Source organism: Dermochelys coriacea, chromosome 11 (assembly GCF_009764565.3).
Source record: "Dermochelys coriacea isolate rDerCor1 chromosome 11, rDerCor1.pri.v4, whole genome shotgun sequence".
In the NCBI taxonomy this organism is placed as follows: domain Eukaryota; kingdom Metazoa; phylum Chordata; order Testudines; family Dermochelyidae; genus Dermochelys; species Dermochelys coriacea.
This window is the reverse complement of record NC_050078.2, coordinates 17,464,346-17,485,881: the sequence shown is the minus strand read 5'-3', so window position 1 is coordinate 17,485,881 and position 21,536 is coordinate 17,464,346. Positions and strand designations below refer to the sequence as shown.

The following is a 21,536-nucleotide window of genomic DNA, read 5'->3' as shown; positions in this document are numbered from 1 at the left end:
ATTTTTTTACAGAATAAATGAATTATTTCAGCTAAAACTATGCAAGAAGGAATCTATTGAAAATATGTAATATAATGCTTATTTGAGACACCAGCATGTTGCCTCTGAAATTCCTAGCAAAGCAGTGCTTACCTTCCTCTCTTGCCATGTATTGATCTAAAATATCTTCCTTGAGCCTGGTCTCTCCTTTTCCTCCTACAGGCAAAAGGTTAGAGTTAGATAATCGTATTAATTTTCCAGACATCTGCACATGTTTTAATAGCCTTTGGAAGGCTTGAAATACTTTCTGTTTGCCCACTAAAATACCATTAAGGCCTGGACTGAAGTAATACATAACAATCATAGTCTCATAGTTCAACCTTACAATAAAAAAGCTAATTTATTTTATCAGATATTTAAATTAATGTGAGGAACTCCTCTCTTAACAGGAGCTGGAATGCCATTCCTGCAGAGCCACATGTGCATTTTGTATAATTATCCTTACAAATTTTAAAGACGTAAAACTGCAATAATCTTTGTATATACATTTTGTCCTGTGCTCTGTTTGTGTGTGTGTGTGTGAGAGAGAGAGAAAGAGAGTTATGTGCTTCTTTTCATTCCAGACATCAGAGGTTTTGTTCCTGATATTATCTCTACTGAAAATCCTTTCCTTTCTAGGCTCATTTACTGCCCTGACTCAAAATACAGAAGAGGAGGTGGGAGATTCATGCCAGTCTCTGGCCCTTAATATTTAACATGTTGCCCCAGGAAATAAGTTGGAATTTTAGCATGGGAAGTAATTTTGTGGTGGTTATGTGAATTTAGTTTAAATTAACTTTTAAAATCTACACAATGACTAAGGATATTTCTGAATACTTGAGTAAGTGATCTTGAGATTCAAGACAGTTTTCATTTCTAACTCTAGGCTGGAGGAAAGCTTTAGCTTATGCCATTATAAAGTGATAAAACAGCATTTGATAGCAGCAGCTTGTGTGATAAAATGATCACGGCAGCAGTGAGAAAGAATCTAATAAGGGAATTGATCTGCAGATTCCAATTCTGTAAGAGCCAACATCCATCAACATAAATGTCAATAATAAGATCGTATTGAGGTCTGCCTAATTCCTTTAGATGATTTTTGGTTCTCGTGACAGAGTCAGGAAGTGAATGTGAAAAGAAGTTTAAAACAATAAGAATCACAAAGACAACTACAACATTACAACACTACATTATACTATAAATGATATATCGCTGGCTATCCTGATATAAGCTACCTAATCACATGATGAAATTACTTAATAGTATATAATCAAATAACTTCTATATTATACAGTGCATATTTTATAGATGGAACCTAAACAATAGTATAGCCCTTGACATTCATATGTTAAAGTATTGCAGTTGGGCACCCTGACAGAATAAAAGGCAGGCCTGCCTTTTTGTGTTAAAGTACAAATATCTTTTGTAAGGCAGGTCATAAAAGATAAATGGTATAGATTTTCCTTGTCATAAAAGTTAGAAGTATAAAATGGTATTCTGGAGTGATTCTGACCACCCTGAAATGTAAATGAAAAGTCTTTGAAACCGACTAATCAAAAAAGATAAGGTGTCATAACTTGCAGAATTCTATGTTACAATTTTTCATATACACATAACTTGCTGTATCTGTGTGATTTTGGCCATCACATAGTAAAGTGAGAGGAAAATTTACTTCATTCATTTTAGATCAATAGAAAAGTATTGATGAAAAGTATTTACTGCTTTTTATGTGAAACAAATGAGCACAGAAAGTGAAGATTGATATTTAATAGGAGGGTTGAACACCTCAGAATGCATTTTGCAGGAAAAATGGTGTCATGAAATACTCAAGGAGTCTTCAGTGAGCTCAATGAAATAATGAATTGCTTTAATCATTTACCTTCTGGCTAGCTGATTACCAGGTTATTGGTGTAAAATGTTGACTCTACAATAATTATTAACCATAGGGAACTTTATACATATTTTCCCCAAAAAAACAAATTAGTTGATTTTATCGTTGCTGCTGTATTTACACACTCCTAACTTAATGCTATTAAAATAAGAACTAATATTTTGGAATTCTCAAGACTTGAAAACACTGATATAGTTATAAAATGAAAGCAAGGATCAGAGAGGGTTATATTAAATCGGTCAGTGTAGCTTTTATTTAAAGCAGTTTATAAAAATTAATAAAACTAGGAGGATTTGAAAGAGGAATAATTTAAGGCTTATAGTAACACAGGCAACTGAAGAATACAGAGAGATGATGCTATTTTTGTTTATGCATCAAATATGTGCTTAACACCTCACAATTTACACTCGTGGACATTTAGGAATTTTTGCTTTCAACTTTCTCAGTACTTTTGGAATCTAATTCACTGCTTCTGCCTATTTTTGAAAGGCTTGATTACAACAAAGTGTAACAAGCCTGTAGAATCTGAAGCAGACACAAAACTATTGTTTTAATATTTTGTGGTGGATTTGCTTTGTTAACAAGATTTTCTGACGTAGCTGTAACTCCCTAATCTTCCATACAGATGTTTGTAATATCACATCCTTGTACTTTGTCTTGAATGTTGTCAGTTAAGTCTCAGTAAACTCGCCTGGAGGATTTGCCAGCAAAGCTGACAAGCCACTATTAAGGGTGGGTTTGAATTTAAAGTCTGACATCTCTTATATCTCCTGACTTAGTTTTTAATGGCTTCATCCTGACAGGAGGGGGAAAAAATCAGAAATAAACATATTAAAACTTGAACAGGGAAATACTTTTGCTAGATTAATAGAAAATCAAAATAAAATCTACTTGACTTGATGAATTCTCTGTAATAGCTAGAAGCTCTTTTTTATACTAAGAAATTATTTGGCTTACTGAACTATGTTTTAGAGTTAATCCTTTAATATTTATTTTGTGTATAACTTTTCCCACTGTTAATACTGAGCAATATTGTAAGCTTGTAATTTTGTTCCTTGCATTTCGAACAGCTATTTGTAAGACCAATAAATAAAAATCCCCAACTGCTTGCTTATATCACTATGGGGCATTTCATATCCTGGGGTTCACTTACTATAGGATAGAAAACAAAAGAGCAACTATAAGGATGAAGCTACAGGAAAATAAGGATGCAATTCTGCAGATACAACTGTAAGGCAACCTAATTTTATTAAATCTACCAATTAGGCTATAGAGAAGAATAAAGTAATAAACCTGAATCACTGATAAGGTGGATGTTAGTATTAAATATCATGGGAGGTAAGACTACAGACATTCATTGCATTTTCAAGACACAGATTCCATGTAATAGACCTTTACAAGTATCGCCAAATATTGTCATTAGTTACTTGTCCTGTTGGAACCAATACTCAGAGCAGCAAAAAGCAAAAGACTGTACATTATGGAGCTAATTTTCATCAATTTTTTCTTGCATTTTGCATTCCCCTTTATGATCAGTTTTATGGTGCCTTAGAGTCATACAAGATTATGAATGTTTGCATGTCCAAAAATGGGGACTCAGAGTAAAGGTTTATTAATGGCTTTTAATGATCAAAAGGTTTAGTGAGCCTTAGAAATATTATAAGGTGTTACGTTAAACAGTCTCAAGCAAATATTAGAATTGTTTTAAGATAGCGCAAGGTTCCTACTCTGGTTTTTACTGTACTTGCTTAAACCTGGGCCTGCTATGCACGTGTGAGCTGAAGAAGTCATCCACTTGAGCCCCTGGTGGATCTACTACCTATCATATGTTCTGTCAGCTGCCCCAGGTAAGTAACTTGTCATTCTTTTTCAGCCCCATGATTGTTCTGCACCCAAATAAGGGGGCCAGGATAGGGTTTGGTTCAGCACTTCTCTGGCCATGGCCACTATCTACAAGCCCCACCCTCTTTTTTCCTCTGGCAATTGATGGTGCAAGATGGGGAAATGTCAAGGATGGGGATGGACAGGGAGACTTCTGCAGGTACAGATTGACTGGTTGGCATCCGGCTCTATCTTGTGTGTCCTCAGGACCGAGGAGCTGTGTGTGTCCAAATGTTTGTTACAAAGTATTCTATGCCATTTGAAGGGTGTCTGTAGACAATATTCCACCCAGCCAGCCAACATTTAAAAACAAAGATCTAACTCCAGGTATGCAGAATGCAGAGGTTCATGGATTACTTCCAGTAAATATGGGCTGTAAACTATCCTAAATGTGGACACTTACTCAGAATGCTACAGGCACCTAACAGAGAAGATCAGGAGAAATGATAGTTTCCAGTATTCATGTTCATTCTCCTGAAAATGCTTTTTCTTTTTTTTTTAACTGAACTTCTTTTCCTGCTACTGAGAGCCATGCTGTTATTTCCTCATCCTCTACTGATGGTCTCTTTACACAGAAACGAGGGAGATATACCTTTGGACCTTTTCTGTGCAACCTACAAGATAGGACCTAATTTTATTCCCCAGAAATTGGAACTACTGGTATGGAAAGTCGCATTACTTCAATCTCCACTTTGGAGCAAGAGCAGATGAGGCATCTTATGAAATAGACGTGCATGTGCCATTAATACTCTTTGGGGAACTTCAGCTCTTGTAGAGAGATTTCTGAAAAGTGGTAAAGAGGACAGTGGACACTCTGGCATCTGGAAAAGGGCCTCTACAAAGCTGGACCCTTTACAGATCCAAATCATTAAGAGGAATGCCATATGTTGGAGGTAAGGGTAGATTGTCAAGACAAACAATAAGGAAGTTGTTAGGGAATTGGAAGGAAAAGAACTTTGAAAATTTGGTCCAAGCGTTGCCCTTGAAATGACACTAGGTAATATAAAAAAAGAAAAGGAGGACCTGTGGCACCTTAGAGACTAACAAATTTATTTGAGCATAAGCTTTCCTGAGCCACAGCTCACTTAGAATCATAGAATCATAGAATATCAGGGTTGGAAGGGACCCCAGAAGGTCATCTAGTCCAACCCCCTGCTCAAAGCAGGACCAAGTCCCAGTTAAATCATCCTAGCCAGGGCTTTGTCAAGCCTGACCTTAAAAACCTCTAAGGAAGGAGATTCTACCACCTCCCTAGGTAACGCATTCCAGTGTTTCACCACCCTCTTAGTGAAAAAGTTTTTCCTAATATCCAATCTAAACCTCCCCCATTGCAACTTGAGACCATTACTCCTCGTTCTGTCATCTGCTACCATTGAGAACAGTCTAGAGCCATCCTCTTTGAAACCCCCTTTCAGGTAGTTGAAAGCAGCTATCAAATCCCCCCTCATTCTTCTCTTCTGCAGACTAAACAATCCCAGCTCCCTCAGCCTCTCCTCATAAGTCATGTGCTCTAGACCCCTAATCATTTTTGTTGCCCTTCGCTGTACTCTTTCCAATTTATCCACATCCTTCTTGTAGTGTGGGGCCCAAAACTGGACACAGTACTCCAGATGAGGCCTCACCAGTGTCGAATAGAGGGGAACGATCACGTCCCTCGATCTGCTCGCTATGCCCCTACTTATACATCCCAAAATGCCATTGGCCTTCTTGGCAACAAGGGCACACTGCTGACTCATATCCAGCTTCTCGTCCACTGTCACCCCTAGGTCCTTTTCCGCAGAACTGCTGCCGAGCCATTCGGTCCCTAGTCTGTAGCGGTGCATTGGATTCTTCCATCCTAAGTGCAGGACCCTGCACTTATCCTTATTGAACCTCATTAGATTTCTTTTGGCCCAATCTTCCAATTTGTCTAGGTCCTTCTGTATCCTATCCCTCCCCTCCAGCGTATCTACCACTCCTCCCAGTTTAGTATCATCCGCAAATTTGCTGAGAGTGCAATCCACACCATCCTCCAGATCATTTATGAAGATATTGAACAAAACGGGCCCCAGGACCGACCCCTGGGGCACTCCACTTGACACCGGCTGCCAACTAGACATGGAGCCATTGATCACTACCCGTTGAGCCCGACAATCTAGCCAGCTTTCTACCCACCTTATAGTGCATTCATCCAGCCCATACTTCCTTAACTTGCTGACAAGAGTGCTGTGGGAGACCGTGTCAAAAGCTTTGCTAAAGTCAAGAAACAATACATCCACTGCTTTCCCTTCATCCACAGAACCAGTAATCTCATCATAAAAGGCGATTAGATTAGTCAGGCATGACCTTCCCTTGGTGAATCCATGCTGACTGTTCCTGATCACTTTCCTCTCCTCTAAGTGCTTCAGGATTGATTCTTTGAGGACCTGTTCCATGATTTTTCCAGGGACTGAGGTGAGGCTGACCGGCCTGTAGTTCCCAGGATCCTCCTTCTTCCCTTTTTTAAAGATGGGCACTACATTAGCCTTTTTCCAGTCATCTGGGACTTCCCCCGTTCGCCACGAGTTTTCAAAGATAATGGCCAAGGGCTCTGCAATCACAGCCGCCAATTCCCTCAGCACTCTCGGATGCAATTCGTCCGGCCCCATGGACTTGAGCACGTCCAGCTTTTCTAAATAGTCCCTAACCACCTCTATCTCTACAGAGGGCTGGCCATCTCTTCCCCATTTTGTGATGCCCAGGACAGCAGTCTGGGAGCTGACCTTGTTAGTGAAAACAGAGGCAAAAAAAAGCATTGAGTACATTAGCTTTTTCCACATCCTCTGTCACTAGCTTGCCTCCCTCATTCAGTAAGGGGCCCACACTTTCCTTGGCTTTCTTCTTGTTGCCAACATACCTGAAGAAACCCTTCTTGTTACTCTTGACATCTCTTGCTAGCTGCAGCTCCAGGTGCGATTTGGCCCTCCTGATATCTTTCCTACATGCCCGAGCAATATTTTTATACTCTTCCCTGGTCATATGTCCAACCTTCCACTTCTTGTAAGCTTCTTTTTTATGTTTAAGATCCGCTAGGATTTCACCATTAAGCCAAGCTGGTCGACTTCATCGGATGCATTCGGTGGCAAGTCGGTTTTCCACCGAATGCATCCGATGAAGTGAGCTGTAGGTCACAAAAGCTTATGCTCAAATAAATTTGTTAGTCTCTAAGGTGCCACAAGTCCTCCTTTTCTTTTTTGCGAATACAGAATAACATGGCTGTTACTCTGAAACTAGGTAATATCAGTAGTCGGTATGAAAAGAATTGTGAAAAGGCATATGCAAACATAACACCATTACTAAAAAGAAAAGGAGTACTTGTGGCACCTTAGAGACTAACAAATTTATTAGAGCATAAGCTTTCATGAGCTACAGCTCACTTCATCAGATGCATTTGGTGGAAAAAACAGAGGAGAGATTTATATACACACACACAGAGAACATGAAACAATGGGTTTATCATACACACTGTAAGGAGAGTGATCACTTAAGATAAGCCATCACCAACAGCAGGGGGAGGAAGGAGGAAAACCTTTCATGGTGACAAGCAAGGTAGGCTAATTCCAGCAGTTAACAAGAATATCAGAGGAACAGTGGGGGGTGGGGTGGGAGGGAGAAATACCATGGGGAAATAGTTTTACTTTGTGTAATGACTCATCCATTCCCAGTCTCTATTCAAGCCTAAGTTAATTGTATCCAGTTTGCAAATTAATTCCAATTCAGCAGTCTCTCGTTGGAGTCTGTTTTTGAAGCTTTTTTGTTGAAGTATAGCCACTCTTAGGTCTGTGATCGAGTGACCAGAGAGATTGAAGTGTTCTCCAACCGGTTTTTGAATGTTATAATTCTTGACGTCTGATTTGTGTCCATTCATTCTTTTACGTAGAGACTGTCCAGTTTGGCCAATGTACATGGCAGAGGGGCATTGCTGGCACATGATGGCATATATCACATTGGTAGATGCGCAGGTGAACGAGCCTCTGATAGTGTGGCTGATGTGATTAGGCCCTATGATGGTATCCCCTGAATAGATATGTGGACAGAGTTGGCAACGGGCTTTGTTGCAAGGATAGGTTCCTGGGTTAGTGGTTCTGTTGTGTGGTGTGTGGTTGCTGGTGAGTATTTGCTTCAGATTGGGGGGCTGTCTGTAAGCAAGGACTGGTCTGTCTCCCAAGATCTGTGAGAGTGATGGGTCGTCCTTCAGGATAGGTTGTAGATCCTTGATGATGCGTTGGAGAGGTTTTAGTTGGGGGCTGAAGGTGATGGCTAGTGGCGTTTTGTTGTTTTCCTTGTTGGGCCTGTCCTGTAGTAGGTGACTTCTGGGTACTCTTTTGGCTCTGTCAATCTGTTTCTTCACTTCAGCAGGTGGGTATTGTAGTTGTAGGAATGCATGATAGAGATCTTGTAGGTGTTTGTCTCTGTCTGAGGGGTTGGAGCAAATGCGGTTATATCGTAGCGCTTGGCTGTAGACAATGGATCGAGTGGTATGATCTGGATGAAAGCTAGAGGTATGTAGGTAGGAATAGCGGTCAGTAGGTTTCCGATATAGGGTGATGTTTATGTGACCATCGCTTATTAGCACCATAGTGTCCAGGAAGTGGATCTCTTGTGTGGACTGGTCCAGGCTGAGGTTGATGGTGGATGGAAATTGTTGAAATCATGGTGGAATTCCTCAAGAGCTTCTTTTCCATGGGTCTAGATGATGAAGATGTCATCAATGTAGCGCAAGTAGAGTAGGGGCATTAGGGGACGAGAGCTGAGGAAGCGTTGTTCTAAGTCAGCCATAAAAATGTTGGCATACTGTGGGGTTATGCGGGTACCCATCGCAGTGCCGCTGATTTGAAGGTATACATTGTCCCCAAATGTGAAATAGTTATGGGTGAGGACAAAGTCACAAAGTTCAGCCACCAGGTTAGCCGTGACGGTATCGGGGATACTGTTCCTGACGACTTGTAGTCCATCTTTGTGTGGAATGTTGGTGTAGAGGGCTTCTACATCCATAGTGGCTAGGATGGTGTTTTTAGGAAGATCACCAATGGACTGTAGTTTCCTCAGGAAGTCAGTGGTGTCTCGAAGATAGCTGGGAGTGCTGGTAACGAAGGGCCTGAGGAGGGAGTCTACATAGCCAGACAATCCTGCTGTCAGGGTGCCAATGCCTGAGATGATGGGGCGTCCAGGATTTCCAGGTTTATGGATCTTGGGTAGCAGATAGAATACCCCAGGTCGGGGTTCTAGGGGTGTGTCTCTGCGGATTTGTTCTTGTGCTTTTTCAGTGAGTTTCTTGAGCAAATGCTGTAGTTTCTTTTGGTAACTCTCAGTGGGATCAGAGGGTAATGGCTTGTAGAAAGTGGTGTTGGAGAGCTGCCTAGTAGCCTCTTGTTCATACTCTGACCTATTCATGATGACGACAGCACCTCCTTTGTCAGCCTTTTTGATTATGATGTCAGGATTGTCTGGCTATGTAGACTCCCTCCTCAGGCCCTTCGTTACCAGCACTCCCAGCTATCTTCGAGACACCACTGACTTCCTGAGGAAACTACAGTCCATTGGTGATCTTCCTAAAAACACCATCCTAGCCACTATGGATGTAGAAGCCCTCTACACCAACATTCCACACAAAGATGGACTACAAGCCGTCAGGAACAGTATCCCCGATACCGTCACGGCTAACCTGGTGGCTGAACTTTGTGACTTTGTCCTCACCCATAACTATTTCACATTTGGGGACAATATATACCTTCAAATCAGCGGCACTGCGATGGGTACCCGCATAACCCCACAGTATGCCAACATTTTTATGGCTGACTTAGAACAACGCTTCCTCAGCTCTCGTCCCCTAATGCCCCTACTCTACTTGCGCTACATTGATGACATCTTCATCATCTGGACCCATGGAAAAGAAGCTCTTGAGGAATTCCACCATGATTTCAACAATTTCCATCCCACCATCAACCTCAGCCTGGACCAGTCCACACAAGAGATCCACTTCCTGGACACTACGGTGCTAATAAGCGATGGTCACATAAACACCACCCATTATCGGAAACCTACTGACCGCTATTCCTACCTACATACCTCTAGCTTTCATCCAGATCATACCACTCGATCCATTGTCTACAGCCAAGCGCTACGATATAACCGCATTTGCTCCAACCCCTCAGACAGAGACAAACACCTACAAGATCTCTATCATGCATTCCTACAACTACAATACCCACCTGCTGAAGTGAAGAAACAGATTGACAGAGCCAGAAGAGTACCCAGAAATCACCTACTACAGGACAGGCCCAACAAAGAAAACAACAAAACGCCACTAGCCATCACCTTCAGCCCCCAACTAAAACCTCTCCAACGCATCATCAAGGATCTACAACCTATCCTGAAGGATGACCCATCACTCTCACAGATCTTGGGAGACAGACCAGTACTTGCTTACAGACAGCCCCCCAATCTGAAGCAAATACTCACCAGCAACCACACACCACACAACAGAACCACTAACCCAGGAACCTATCCTTGCAACAAAACCCGTTGCCAACTCTGTCCACATATCTATTCAGGGGATACCATCATAGGGCCTAATCACATCAGCCACACTATCAGAGGCTCGTTCACCTGCGCATCTACCAATGTGATATGTGCCAGCAATGCCCCTCTGCCATGTACATTGGCCAAACTGGACAGTCTCTACGTAAAAGAATGACACAAATCAGACGTCAAGAATTATAATATTCAAAAACCAGTTGGAGAACACTTCAATCTCTCTGGTCACTCGATCACATACCTAAGAGTGGCTATACTTCAACAAAAAAGCTTCAAAAACAGACTCCAAGGAGAGACTGCTGAATTGGAATTAATTTGCAAACTGGATACAATTAACTTAGGCTTGAATAGAGACTGGGAATGGATGAGTCATTACACAAAGTAAAACTATTTCCCCATGGTATTTCTCCCTCCACCCCACCCCCCACTGTTCCTCTGATATTCTTGTTAACTGCTGGAATTAGCCTACCTGCTTGTCACCATGGAAGGTTTTCCTCCTTTCCCCCCCCTGCTGTTGGTGATGGCTTATCTTAAGTGATCACTCTCCTTACAGTGTGTATGATAAACCCATTGTTTCATGTTCTCTGTGTGTGTGTATATAAATCTCTCCTCTGTTTTTTCCACCAAATGCATCCGATGAAGTGAGCTGTAGCTCATGAAAGCTTATGCTCTAATAAATGTGTTAGTCTCTAAGGTGCCACAAGTACTCCTTTTCTTTTTGCGAATACAGACTAACACGGCTGCTACTCTGAAACCTCTCCTTACAGTGTGTATGATAAACCCATTGTTTCATGTTCTCTGTGTGTGTGTGTATATAAATCTCTCCTCTGTTTTTTCCACCAAATGCATCCGATGAAGTGAGCTGTAGCTCACGAAAGCTTATGCTCTAATAAATGTGTTAGTCTCTAAGGTGCCACAAGGACTCCTTTTCTTTTTGCGAATACAGACTAACCCGGCTGCTACTCTGAAACAGCATTACTGTGACACTGCATTTCCTGGCAATTCATAAACAGTGAGAGGAGGTGAATGCAAATCCTTAACCCACCTGGGTAACTAGGGGGAAATGCATGGCGGTCATTATTGCCATTATAAACTATGAAAATAGAAAATAAATAAATATTCTTGTTTGTGTACTGAAAAGTTAGATTAAACAATATTTTGCAATGGATATAAAGTTCTGTCTATAGTCCAGTAATTAATTAGTAGAAAAGCAGGAGTTTAATTCTCAGTGTTCCATTAGATTTATAACTTCCAAGATCTGAAATAAGTAAGTATAGCTAACAATTATACATAATCATCAATTCATACATTTTTGTAGATCAAAAAGAGTACAGTTCTCAGAAATGTTCCAACATTTTATAATTAAGTACAGTGAGATCTGCAGTAAGAACCATTTCCAATAACATCACTTCGTAAGAAAACACTTTAAAGCATCTTTGAGGTTTTCAGTACACTTTCTTTCCTCTTTAGTTAAAGCCCACTTCCAATACATGACCAATTTTGCTGGTCTCTTTGGAAGGCAATCTTCACCATATGTCTAATTTGTGTAAAGCTGAAATCCATTTTACATTTTTTATTTTCAGTGTTTCCATACACATAATTTGCCCCTTTGTTCTGAGAATTAAGCATATGAAGAATACATGCTTAATGTTTTGGTTGTGTAGTATTTAGCTTGAATTAGAACTCTCACCAATTTTGCAAGGAACAGGTGTAAGATTTTCTGTGCATTCTGTTCAATGCCCAGAAGACATTGAAGACATTTAGCAGATGACAGAACGAGGAGTAATGGTCTCAAGTTGCAATGGGGGAGGTTTAGATTGGATATTAGGAAAAACTTTTTCACTAAGAGGGTGGTGAAACACTGGAATGCGTTACCTAGGGAGGTGGTAGAATCTCCTTCCTTAGAGGTTTTTAAGGTCAGGCTTGACAAAGCCCTAGCTGGGATGATTTAACTGGGACTTGGTCCTGCTTTGAGCAGGGGGTTGGACTAGATGACCTTCTGGGGTCCCTTCCAACCCTGATATTCTATGATTCTATGATTCTATGATTCTATGACAGCAGGATCCAATTCCATAATGGAGACATTATCTTTAGAAACTCCTATTAAATAAACTATATACCAAATCATAGTGTTTATTGTGAGGGGTTTTGGCGGTGGGGTTGTCACATTATCTGGAATGGGGCAATAGAACTGTTTCACAGTGTATTATTTCTATAGGCTTTTTGGAACCAAAAAGAGAAAAACTTCTGAAAAAATGATACATCCTATGCTGTATTAACTTTCCTGAATGTTCTGCATGGGGGCTGGTGAGAGGATGACATGTATTTTCCCAGCTCAGGACTGCTCCATTCTTATGCATGCGTGCCTCAATCCACAGCAGTTCAAGGGCGATGCCATGTGTGCACTTGATCGCCTCTTCTATTCAGGCAAGGGAAGTTCATGCATGGAAGTTCTCCACCTTACACAGACTTCAAGAAGAGTAATCTTTTTTGTACTCTATTTTGCTCTGCTGAACCCCAAGAGCATCAACAATATTTTAAAAACCAAATTATTTTCAGCACAGAGGTATCGTTGCACAGATGCTGTGATGTAAACAAGTGTGTCATGTGAGAATGTCCGTGATCAATACAGTATAGTTTATATCATGTCATTGGAGTTTATGTGAGATAAGGTCATCAGTGGGGGAGAGGGGGTCACATTTTGTAGAATATTTTTTTCATTTTGTAAATGTATTGACATTTTTAATAAGCAAAAGTATACTTCTTTATTTTTTTACTTTATCACTTAGAGAAAAGAAATGAATGTGGGGGGAAATTATTTTCCTGTCATTTTTACTTTATAATTACTGTTTCATTGCTGTGTGGCTCTATTTCCTTAATTATCTTAATCCAAACTTTGTTCTGTTTCTTTAAACTTTGTTAATGTAGATCATTCTGCTGGATATGTATCTGTTACAGCTGATTTCATAGAATCCTACAAATGTAGGACTGGAAGGGCCCTCAAGAGGTCGCCTAGTCCAGCTTCCTACACTGAGGCAGGGCTGTGTATATTAGACCATCCCTGACAGGCATTTGTCTAATTGGTTTTTCAAACCTCCAATGAGGGGGATTTCACAACTCCCTTGGAAACCTACTCCAGTGCTTAACTAGCCTGATAGTTAGAAAGCTTTTCCTAATATCTAACCTATAACTCCCTTGCTGCAGATTAAGCCCATTACTTCTTGTCCTACCTTCAATGGATATGGAGAACAATTGATTACCATCCTCTTTATAACATTTCTTAGCATATATGTAGATTGTTACCCCCTCAGTCTTCTTTTCTCAAAACTAAATGTACCCAGTTTTTTAACCTTTCTTCACAAGTCAGGTTTTGTAAAACTTGTATCATTTTTGTTGCTCTCCTCTGACTCTCTCAATTTGTCTTCATCCGTCTTAAAGTGTGGCGCCCTGAACTGGAAACATACTCCAGCTGAGAAGAGTGAGACAATTACCCACTGTGTCTTACATACAACATTCCTGTTAGTACCCTCCAGTATGATATTTTTTACTACTCAATCACATTGTTGACTCATATTCAATTTGTGATCCATTATAACCCCCAGATCCTTTTGTGATTTGTATGATGGTGAACGTTTCCAATATGATGATTACTTAATTGGTCTATTTGATACAGATATGTAGTGGCATTATAGATCTTGAGAACCCACTGTCCTTCCTTTCTTCTCTATTATTCTTATTATATTTTGCTGATTTACTTTTATTATTTATAGGCTCATAGAGTTTAAGGCCAGAAGGATTCACTAGATCACCTAGTCTGACCTCCTGTATATCACAGGCCATTAAATGTCACCCATTTACCCCTGTATTTAGCCCAAAAATTTATAACTTTTAACAATTTACTATTTGTAATTAATTTTAGGTTGTTATTTGGGAGATTATTTCTTTCTCCTTCCTGATTTTATTTTCTTCTTGCTGACTCAGTATGCTGAGTGAGCTGGCATTATGTTTCACAAGGATGATATAGCAGTGTACTTAGTTTCATGTAACTGTTATTGTTATAACAAATTATATTGTTCACTTCATTATTTATGGCCATGTGTATTGCTAACTCATGTACAATAAAATATTTATTTTCAAAACATTTTTAGGGACTGGCAAACTCTGAAGCAAGTCTTCAAGATGTAAAACTCCTGAAGTAGTATTTCCAGTATGTTTTCTTGGGAAATAAATGTTAGTGTCTATTCCCTTCACACTTCCCTAATTTTCCAGTCTAATGCATGGCTTAAGTACAGAAACTTGCACTAAAAATCCTCTGGAAGGAGAGACCAGGAAGTTATTCTTTTTGGAGGAAAGACGGTCCTTTTCAAAGGGCCCTTCCTAACAACACCTTTGCATAGCATCAAAGATTCCTCTGTTTGAATTAATTTGAATTTTCTGGTGGCTCAACTATACAGTTGGGAGACTTTCAATTAAAGGCTAACTTTGAGTTCATTGTAAACCTGTGAGCTTGAAAAGGTGTAATTAGGCAGTATTTAAATTTTGGGCAAAGCCTGCAATTACAATAACAATATTTTAAATGGTTCACATTCAATAACTGGAGAATAGATATAACTGACACTGTGTTAAGACATGTACACTCGGTGTAGTAAATATTTATAATGAAAACTATACTGAATGCAAAGTGTTTGTGGCATCTATTCAACATTGTGTATAGGAAATATGATTATACAGAGCATTCATCATTCAAACAGTTTTCCATAATCTTACTGAAACAGGATAGCACAGGTTAAAACAAAACACTGAATGAAAACTAGATGAATATGTAACTCCTGCAAAATTATTCCCCAATTAAAAATTAGTGGTTAAAAGTACTAAATTGCCTGGAAGAGAAGTCAGTCTGCAATTCTGGATGTGACCAGCAAAGGCTGGAAGAAGAGATGTCTATTTCTGGATGATTCATTCTCCAGAGGAAGAAACTGTAGAGGTGAGTGCCTGGTAAGCAGGCTGAGCACTGCATGTGGTGCTGAGCTGAAGCCTCAGTCCCAGCTTGCAGAAGCCTGTGTAGAGCTGCTCTGCCAATACTCTAGCTGGATATTGGTAAGATTAGCGGTTGCAAGCTATTGCGTCCCCCTTACACTAATATTTGTGGACCCATGGATAAACAGTTTCCGGGCCCACTGCTTTGCCCCACTGCATCGTTTCCACATTCCCAAAGGGTGTGTCCTGCACAGTGTAACCCAGGGTACCAAGTTTCCTTGGCAGGTTTGCTGCAGCCTCTCCTTCCCCTTCACCCCTTTCCAACACCCACAGCCATGCACAACATGAACTTAGCAGTTCCAGTGTCTTGATTCTTCTGTGGGTGCAGGGAGGGTGGGCAGGATCTTACCAGAGGGCCTGACCCAAAGCTCATTGAAGTCAACAGGAACCTTTTCACATATTTCAGTGGACTGCAGATCAGATCCCAAATATCTATAATCAAAAAGCTTAGCTCACATGACCAGCTGGAGAGCAGTTATAGCTATTTTTTCTTTTGAAGTCATTGGTCAAGAAACAACATTCAAATAAATCATATGTTTGAAATTAAAATAGGTCAGACTTATTCTATACAGAAAGCCTTGGTAATTAGTGTACAGATTAATATGGGGTAAATGGCATCAGGTTAGCAGGTCTTCCAAGCAAAACTGAAATAAGGGACTGAGTGTGTAATTGAACAGCATGTGAATATTAATGCACAAAATCCTCTGAGTCCCTTGCTCCCTGATGCAATTATTTTGTATTCATATTAATTGTTCCTAACAGATGACATTAATGACTTTGAGTTAGAATGTGTGCAAGGCAGGGCTTCACAAGATCAATGCCATTTAGAAATAGGGTCACTTTTATAATCATTCACTCAAGCTGTAGCAACTGCTAAATAAAACAAGGTTAATGTGTTGATTGCTTTATAAATGTTAATTTCATCATTCATTTTTATACTTCTTTAATTCAAACTTGCCAAACTCTATGTATAAATATGATTGGGGTCCTATTACTTTGTCATTATTGCATGTGAAATCATGATAAGTTGTGAAACAGTCGCAGGGAGTCGCAGTTTTCTTTGGATGAAAAATATTCATGCATCAAGTCCTGTACTCAGTAAGCAGTAAAATGGAAAACTTTCAAATGAGGACAAGTGCTCTTTTACCACAGAGTTTTAGTCACCTTTGAAATTTAACTGCAAGGTCTGGAATTTTTAAAATGCTGATCTGTTGCATATTTGTCAAATGTTTATGCTTTGGTCATTCTCTTCTGCCAGAAACTGCATTCACGCATCTTAGATCTCTCGTCTGGGGATTTGCTTTCAGATGTAGAAAGGAACAGAAGTTTGATACAATCACGAACTACTGGTGTTCAGATTCATGTGAGTCTTTGTGCAGTCATTGAGTGCCTCATTTGGAGTTCTCATTTTTGTCTGTGAAGTGCGATGTCATGGGTGAGCCATTGTTGAGACAGATAACAATACTTTCCTTTCTTCTGTTCCCTGAAATTCAATATCATGTCTCTGGTTGATATAGTACACAGAAAGTGTCACTCTGTGCAAAAAAAGCATAAATCTTGACAATGTCCCCAATATACCTTTTTGGGTATTGATTACATCTCAAAATCTCTGAGAAATGGTCAAGGAGCTTTTTATTAAAGCCCATGCACCATATTATTCATCCTACTTTTATGATATATTATGTATGAACTTTTAAAAATTCATGGTCGCTGCAGGTTTTTTTTATTTATTTTTTTAAAATAAAGATGGGGTTAGCTTTGTGCTTATTTGGCAAAACTTTAACCAGTAGGGCTTTCATGTTTCATTGACGGAGAGAAAAATAGCTTTAAAAACAAAAGTCACATAAAGATAGAGAGAAATAAAGTGGATGAGAACAGAAAACTGAGCCTTTCTATGCCTTTCCTCTTAAAGTATAAAAGCGTTATCAGAAATGTAATCTGCTTTATAATAATACATATTTTAGTGGAAAGCCATTGTTTCAAAGGTTCAAAAAGATGTTAATGACCCTCTATACAATCTGTAATTTAGCTTTCAGGTTAGATTTTTCTAAGTATGCAGTTTTCTCTCTGCAATTGTTTGATTCATTCAGTTGTCTTTTCTTTCTAACAACAATTACATGTTTAAATTATACTCATACAGACAGCTTTTGTACTCTAATTTCATTAAAAGCGATGGTTTGGAAGTCATGATTAGGGGAAAAAACTCAGATTATGCAATTCAAATTAATTAACCAGTGTGCAAGTTAACTATATATAATTAATGCATCATAAATATAATCTTTAAAGGTTTTTTAAACATAATTTTAAAAAAAAATTATACAACTCATAGAAGAAAAACCCAGCCTCCTTTTAAAATTTAGGAAGTTGAGAGAACATTCTATTTAGAGAGAACTCTAGTGGTGCACACTATATTTTCCATGTTTTCTTACTTGCTGTAAATATTAAGGGTCTTTACATGAAAATACTTTTTGCTTAGATGTCCATTTGCTTCTTATTCTAAAATCATAGGACCTGATGTCCCTCTCCTCCTTAAGGCACAAAGGGGAAAAGGGGATGGGATGGGAAGGCTCCCAAAGCAGCAGAAGGTGCGGGGAGGGGAGTGAGGGCTCTGCACCATGCTATGTGCTCCCCTTCCCCAGAATCTATAGCAGTCCTTCCAGGCAGGCACTAGGCACTTTGGACATGCCTGTCCTGTTATATAGGGTGGACCCCAGAGTGCAGTCACCAAACATTCACAAAAAAGAAAAGGAGTACTTGTGGCACCTTTAGTTAGTTCCTAAGGTGCCACAAGTACTCCTTTTCTTTTTTGCGAATACAGACTAACATGGCTGCTACTCTGAAACCTGTCACCAAACATTGTATGTTTATTTAGAACCACAGCTGAAATACCATAATAAGCAGAAGTCAGTGCTACTGTTGGCCTCCATGCCTTCTACCTGCATGGGAGGACCCAGACATAGCAGGGGGAACTAGTGACAGCAGAGGGAGTGAATGATGCCAGTGGTGAAAGCCAAAGGACTCTATTGCAGAAATGCTGAAGCCTGTGCTCTGGGTATTACCTGGCCCTCTGGAGGGTTTGGAGACCAGTCCTTCTACACCCCTTTCACTGCTTAGCGGGACATAAGGTGAAACTCTCCGCTGCTACTGATGACTGATTTTTCTGATTCAGGGGTTTTGTCCATGACAGGGAGCGATGATTTGTCCTGTAATTAGGTTTGTTACCGACAGAGTATTATGATGTCACTTGAGGAGTGAGCAGCAGTAGCTGAGGAACTCCTCAGCAATAAAAATCCTGTTCTCAGCCAAACAGCCTTTGTAGTAATAAATGTGGGGAAATCACACACACAAAAAGCAACCCAGCATGGAACAGAGTATATGGAGAATGGTCTCTAAATTGAATATTTTCCAAAGATTTTCATGAAACATTTTATACATCCATTGAATCTATTTGACAGTTTTGCCAGCTGCTCATGTATTATATAACCTTAGATTTGTTTGTGTCCTATTGGGATATAAATGTGAAAACACCTATCTAAGCAAAACTACATCAGGCTATAAACAAGAATGGAAATCAATAAATATTGCTTAAGGCTTGGTTGTGAGCTTATTTTCTAGTTTTAATGAAATTCTAAGCCAACTTTCAGAAAAATGTAGTAGTGTTGCTCTTTGGTATTCCTGGTAATTAAAAAAGTTTCTGATTCTATATGGCAGACGAGGATATCATCATAACAGTGCAGGCACTTAATGTTAAAGGAAGTCTAACATTGTTAGACACAAGAGAACTAGTTTGAATATAAATTACACACATCCTAGATACTCCTATAAAGGTTTAATATTTTACCTAACGTGCTATCTACTCTTCATTACTCTCTTCCTCAAAGCTGGCATTTAGTCACAGTCAGCTGAAATTGCATTTGGAGAGGGGCGATAACTACCCAAGTACTAAAGGCAGCCATAAAGTGTCAATAAATTGCATAAGTAAGAGGCTTCAGCTGTCTGAGAGTGACACAAAGATGGATTGTCCTGCATCTGAGAGTTTCTTAGACAAAGCTTTGGACTAGATAGGAAACCAGAATTAGACTGTAATGGAGAGATTCCATTCTCAATGGACATTCTGTTTGGGACACTAAATTAATTTACCTTGTCCAGTTGGTAGAGCCTCATCTGTTACATTGTGGGGCTATAATGCAGTTGTCAAGATGTACTTGTACTCTTATAACTTAGTTTGTGATATCTTACTGGAGCATGCCTCTAATATCTACAGCATAATTCACACAGACTCAAAATACTCTTGCAGAAAGACCAGCAGAATGCTGAAGCCACAGTAAGTAAATAAAAATACTGGAGGGATTGAGATTTTTTTCTGTTCTAATAAAGCTAAACATGAAATTGTTTTTTTTATTGTATATCTATTCATTAATATTATCAGATCCTAATGGAATATTATGCAAGTATAAATGGCACACTTGCATTTTGCCCTGTTAACTAAATCAATCAGGTAGAAGAGAAAGTGATCTGTTTTTACCCATAAGATTGTTGCATTTCTTCTTGTGTTTTAGGAATGCCAGCAGAATGTGAAATCCAGTATACCTGCCTTGAAATGCCAGAGTCAAATAAATATGACAGGGCCCAGTCGCCTATATCCCCGGAGCAGTTGCAGTAGCAGTGAACTCTCTCTATCAAGTGCTTGCAGTGAATATTCCAGTGGCTCCTCCTACACTTGGAATGATGGAAAGACGTGCAGTAAAAGGGTAAAGCAAATTGATTTGTTTCATTTATTAGCCCAATTCATCTGAAACAATATGGAGCAGTCAGAAATTTCTGAACTATTTGCCTTTCTTCCTCTTAGAATCATAGAATATCAGGGTTGAAAGGGACCTCAGGAGATCATCTAGTTCAACCCCCTGCTCAAAGCAGGACCAATCCCCAATTAAATCATCCAACTGATTTTTGCCTCATATCCCTAAACAGCCCCCTCTAGGACTGAACTCACTACCCTGGGTTTAGCAGGCCAACGCTCAAACCACTGAGCTTCTCCCCCCATCCCTTTAAATGATTATCAAACTTGCTAGCGTTTGGTGGGGGCAAATGTGCGGATGTGAGAGGTCCAAACAAATTTCAGGCCTCCTTAACTCTTTAAGCTATCTGGCACAGGGGCCTACAGAATGCAACATGCAAAACCAGTCTATGCATTTACACATGAGGCCAAGCTGTGCCACAGTGGCTTCATTTGGGTTGCCTTGGTTTAATCAAGGGTAAAATTTGGTAGATTTAGCAGATTTTAAAAAAAATGTTGTTATGGTTTAGGAGGCAGAAGCATATGAACTGAAAGTGTTTGCTTCCGCAATGCATAGGAAAAAAATACATCAGAAAGGAGGTCTCATGTGATCTAATGGCCTTAAATAGAAGAGTTGGAGAGATTTCAGCTTGAATCATTTAGGGAAGTTTAGCCCCTTGACCCTAATTGTTGAATTACCTCAATGCAAAGTCCTAATGCATGATGATTTAGCACACAACACTGGGAACATCACCACCACCAGTGCCAAAGGGTTAAGCAAGTTGAGCTCATATTGTTTTTAATCATTTTCTATTCTCCCTGTCTCTGTATTAACCTAGCATATTGAATGGTAGGCTTCTTCTCTGAACAGCAACTTCTTGGCAGTTTTGGATTTTCTCCAGGTTTTTTCTCAGAAAGAATGTTTCATTTAGTTTCCTTTTCTAAGCATGCTAACTTCAAAGTAGGCTTTTTGAGCGGCGCTAGAATAGGGAGGTAAAGGGGTGAAGGTTTTGGGAAATGGAAACTTTCAACTCTTAGGTTCAGATATAACTAGGGCCCTACCAAATTCACGGTCATGAAAAATGCATCATGGACTGTGAAATCTAGTCTTCCCCCATGAAATCTGGTCTTTTGTGTGCTTTTACCCTATACTATACAGTTTTCACAGGGGAGACCAGCATTTCTCAGCTTGGGGGTCCTGACCCAAAAGGGAGTTCCAGGTGGGGGGGCTGCAAAGTTATTTTAGGTGTGTCGCAGTATTGCCACCCTTACTTCTGCACTGCCTTCAGAGCTGGGAAGCCGGAGAGCTGTGGCTGTTGGCCAGGCTCCCAGCTCTGAAGACAGCGCCCTGCCAGCAGCAGCACAGAAGTAAGGGTG

General features: G+C 39.8%; 1 protein-coding gene across 5 annotated transcripts in view; it reads left to right on the top strand.

Moving 5' to 3' along the window:
* Positions 1-21,536, top strand: part of NCKAP5 (NCK associated protein 5) — a 644,081-nt gene that overhangs the window by 539,633 nt on the left and 82,912 nt on the right. For all 5 annotated transcript variants that reach the window (XM_043505027.1, XM_043505028.1, XM_043505024.1 and 2 more), the window contains 2 exons: positions 16,641-16,745; positions 19,942-20,133. In XM_043505027.1, coding sequence (XP_043360962.1) covers positions 16,641-16,745; positions 19,942-20,133 — 297 coding nt within the window. The remainder of the gene's footprint in view (positions 1-16,640; positions 16,746-19,941; positions 20,134-21,536) is intronic.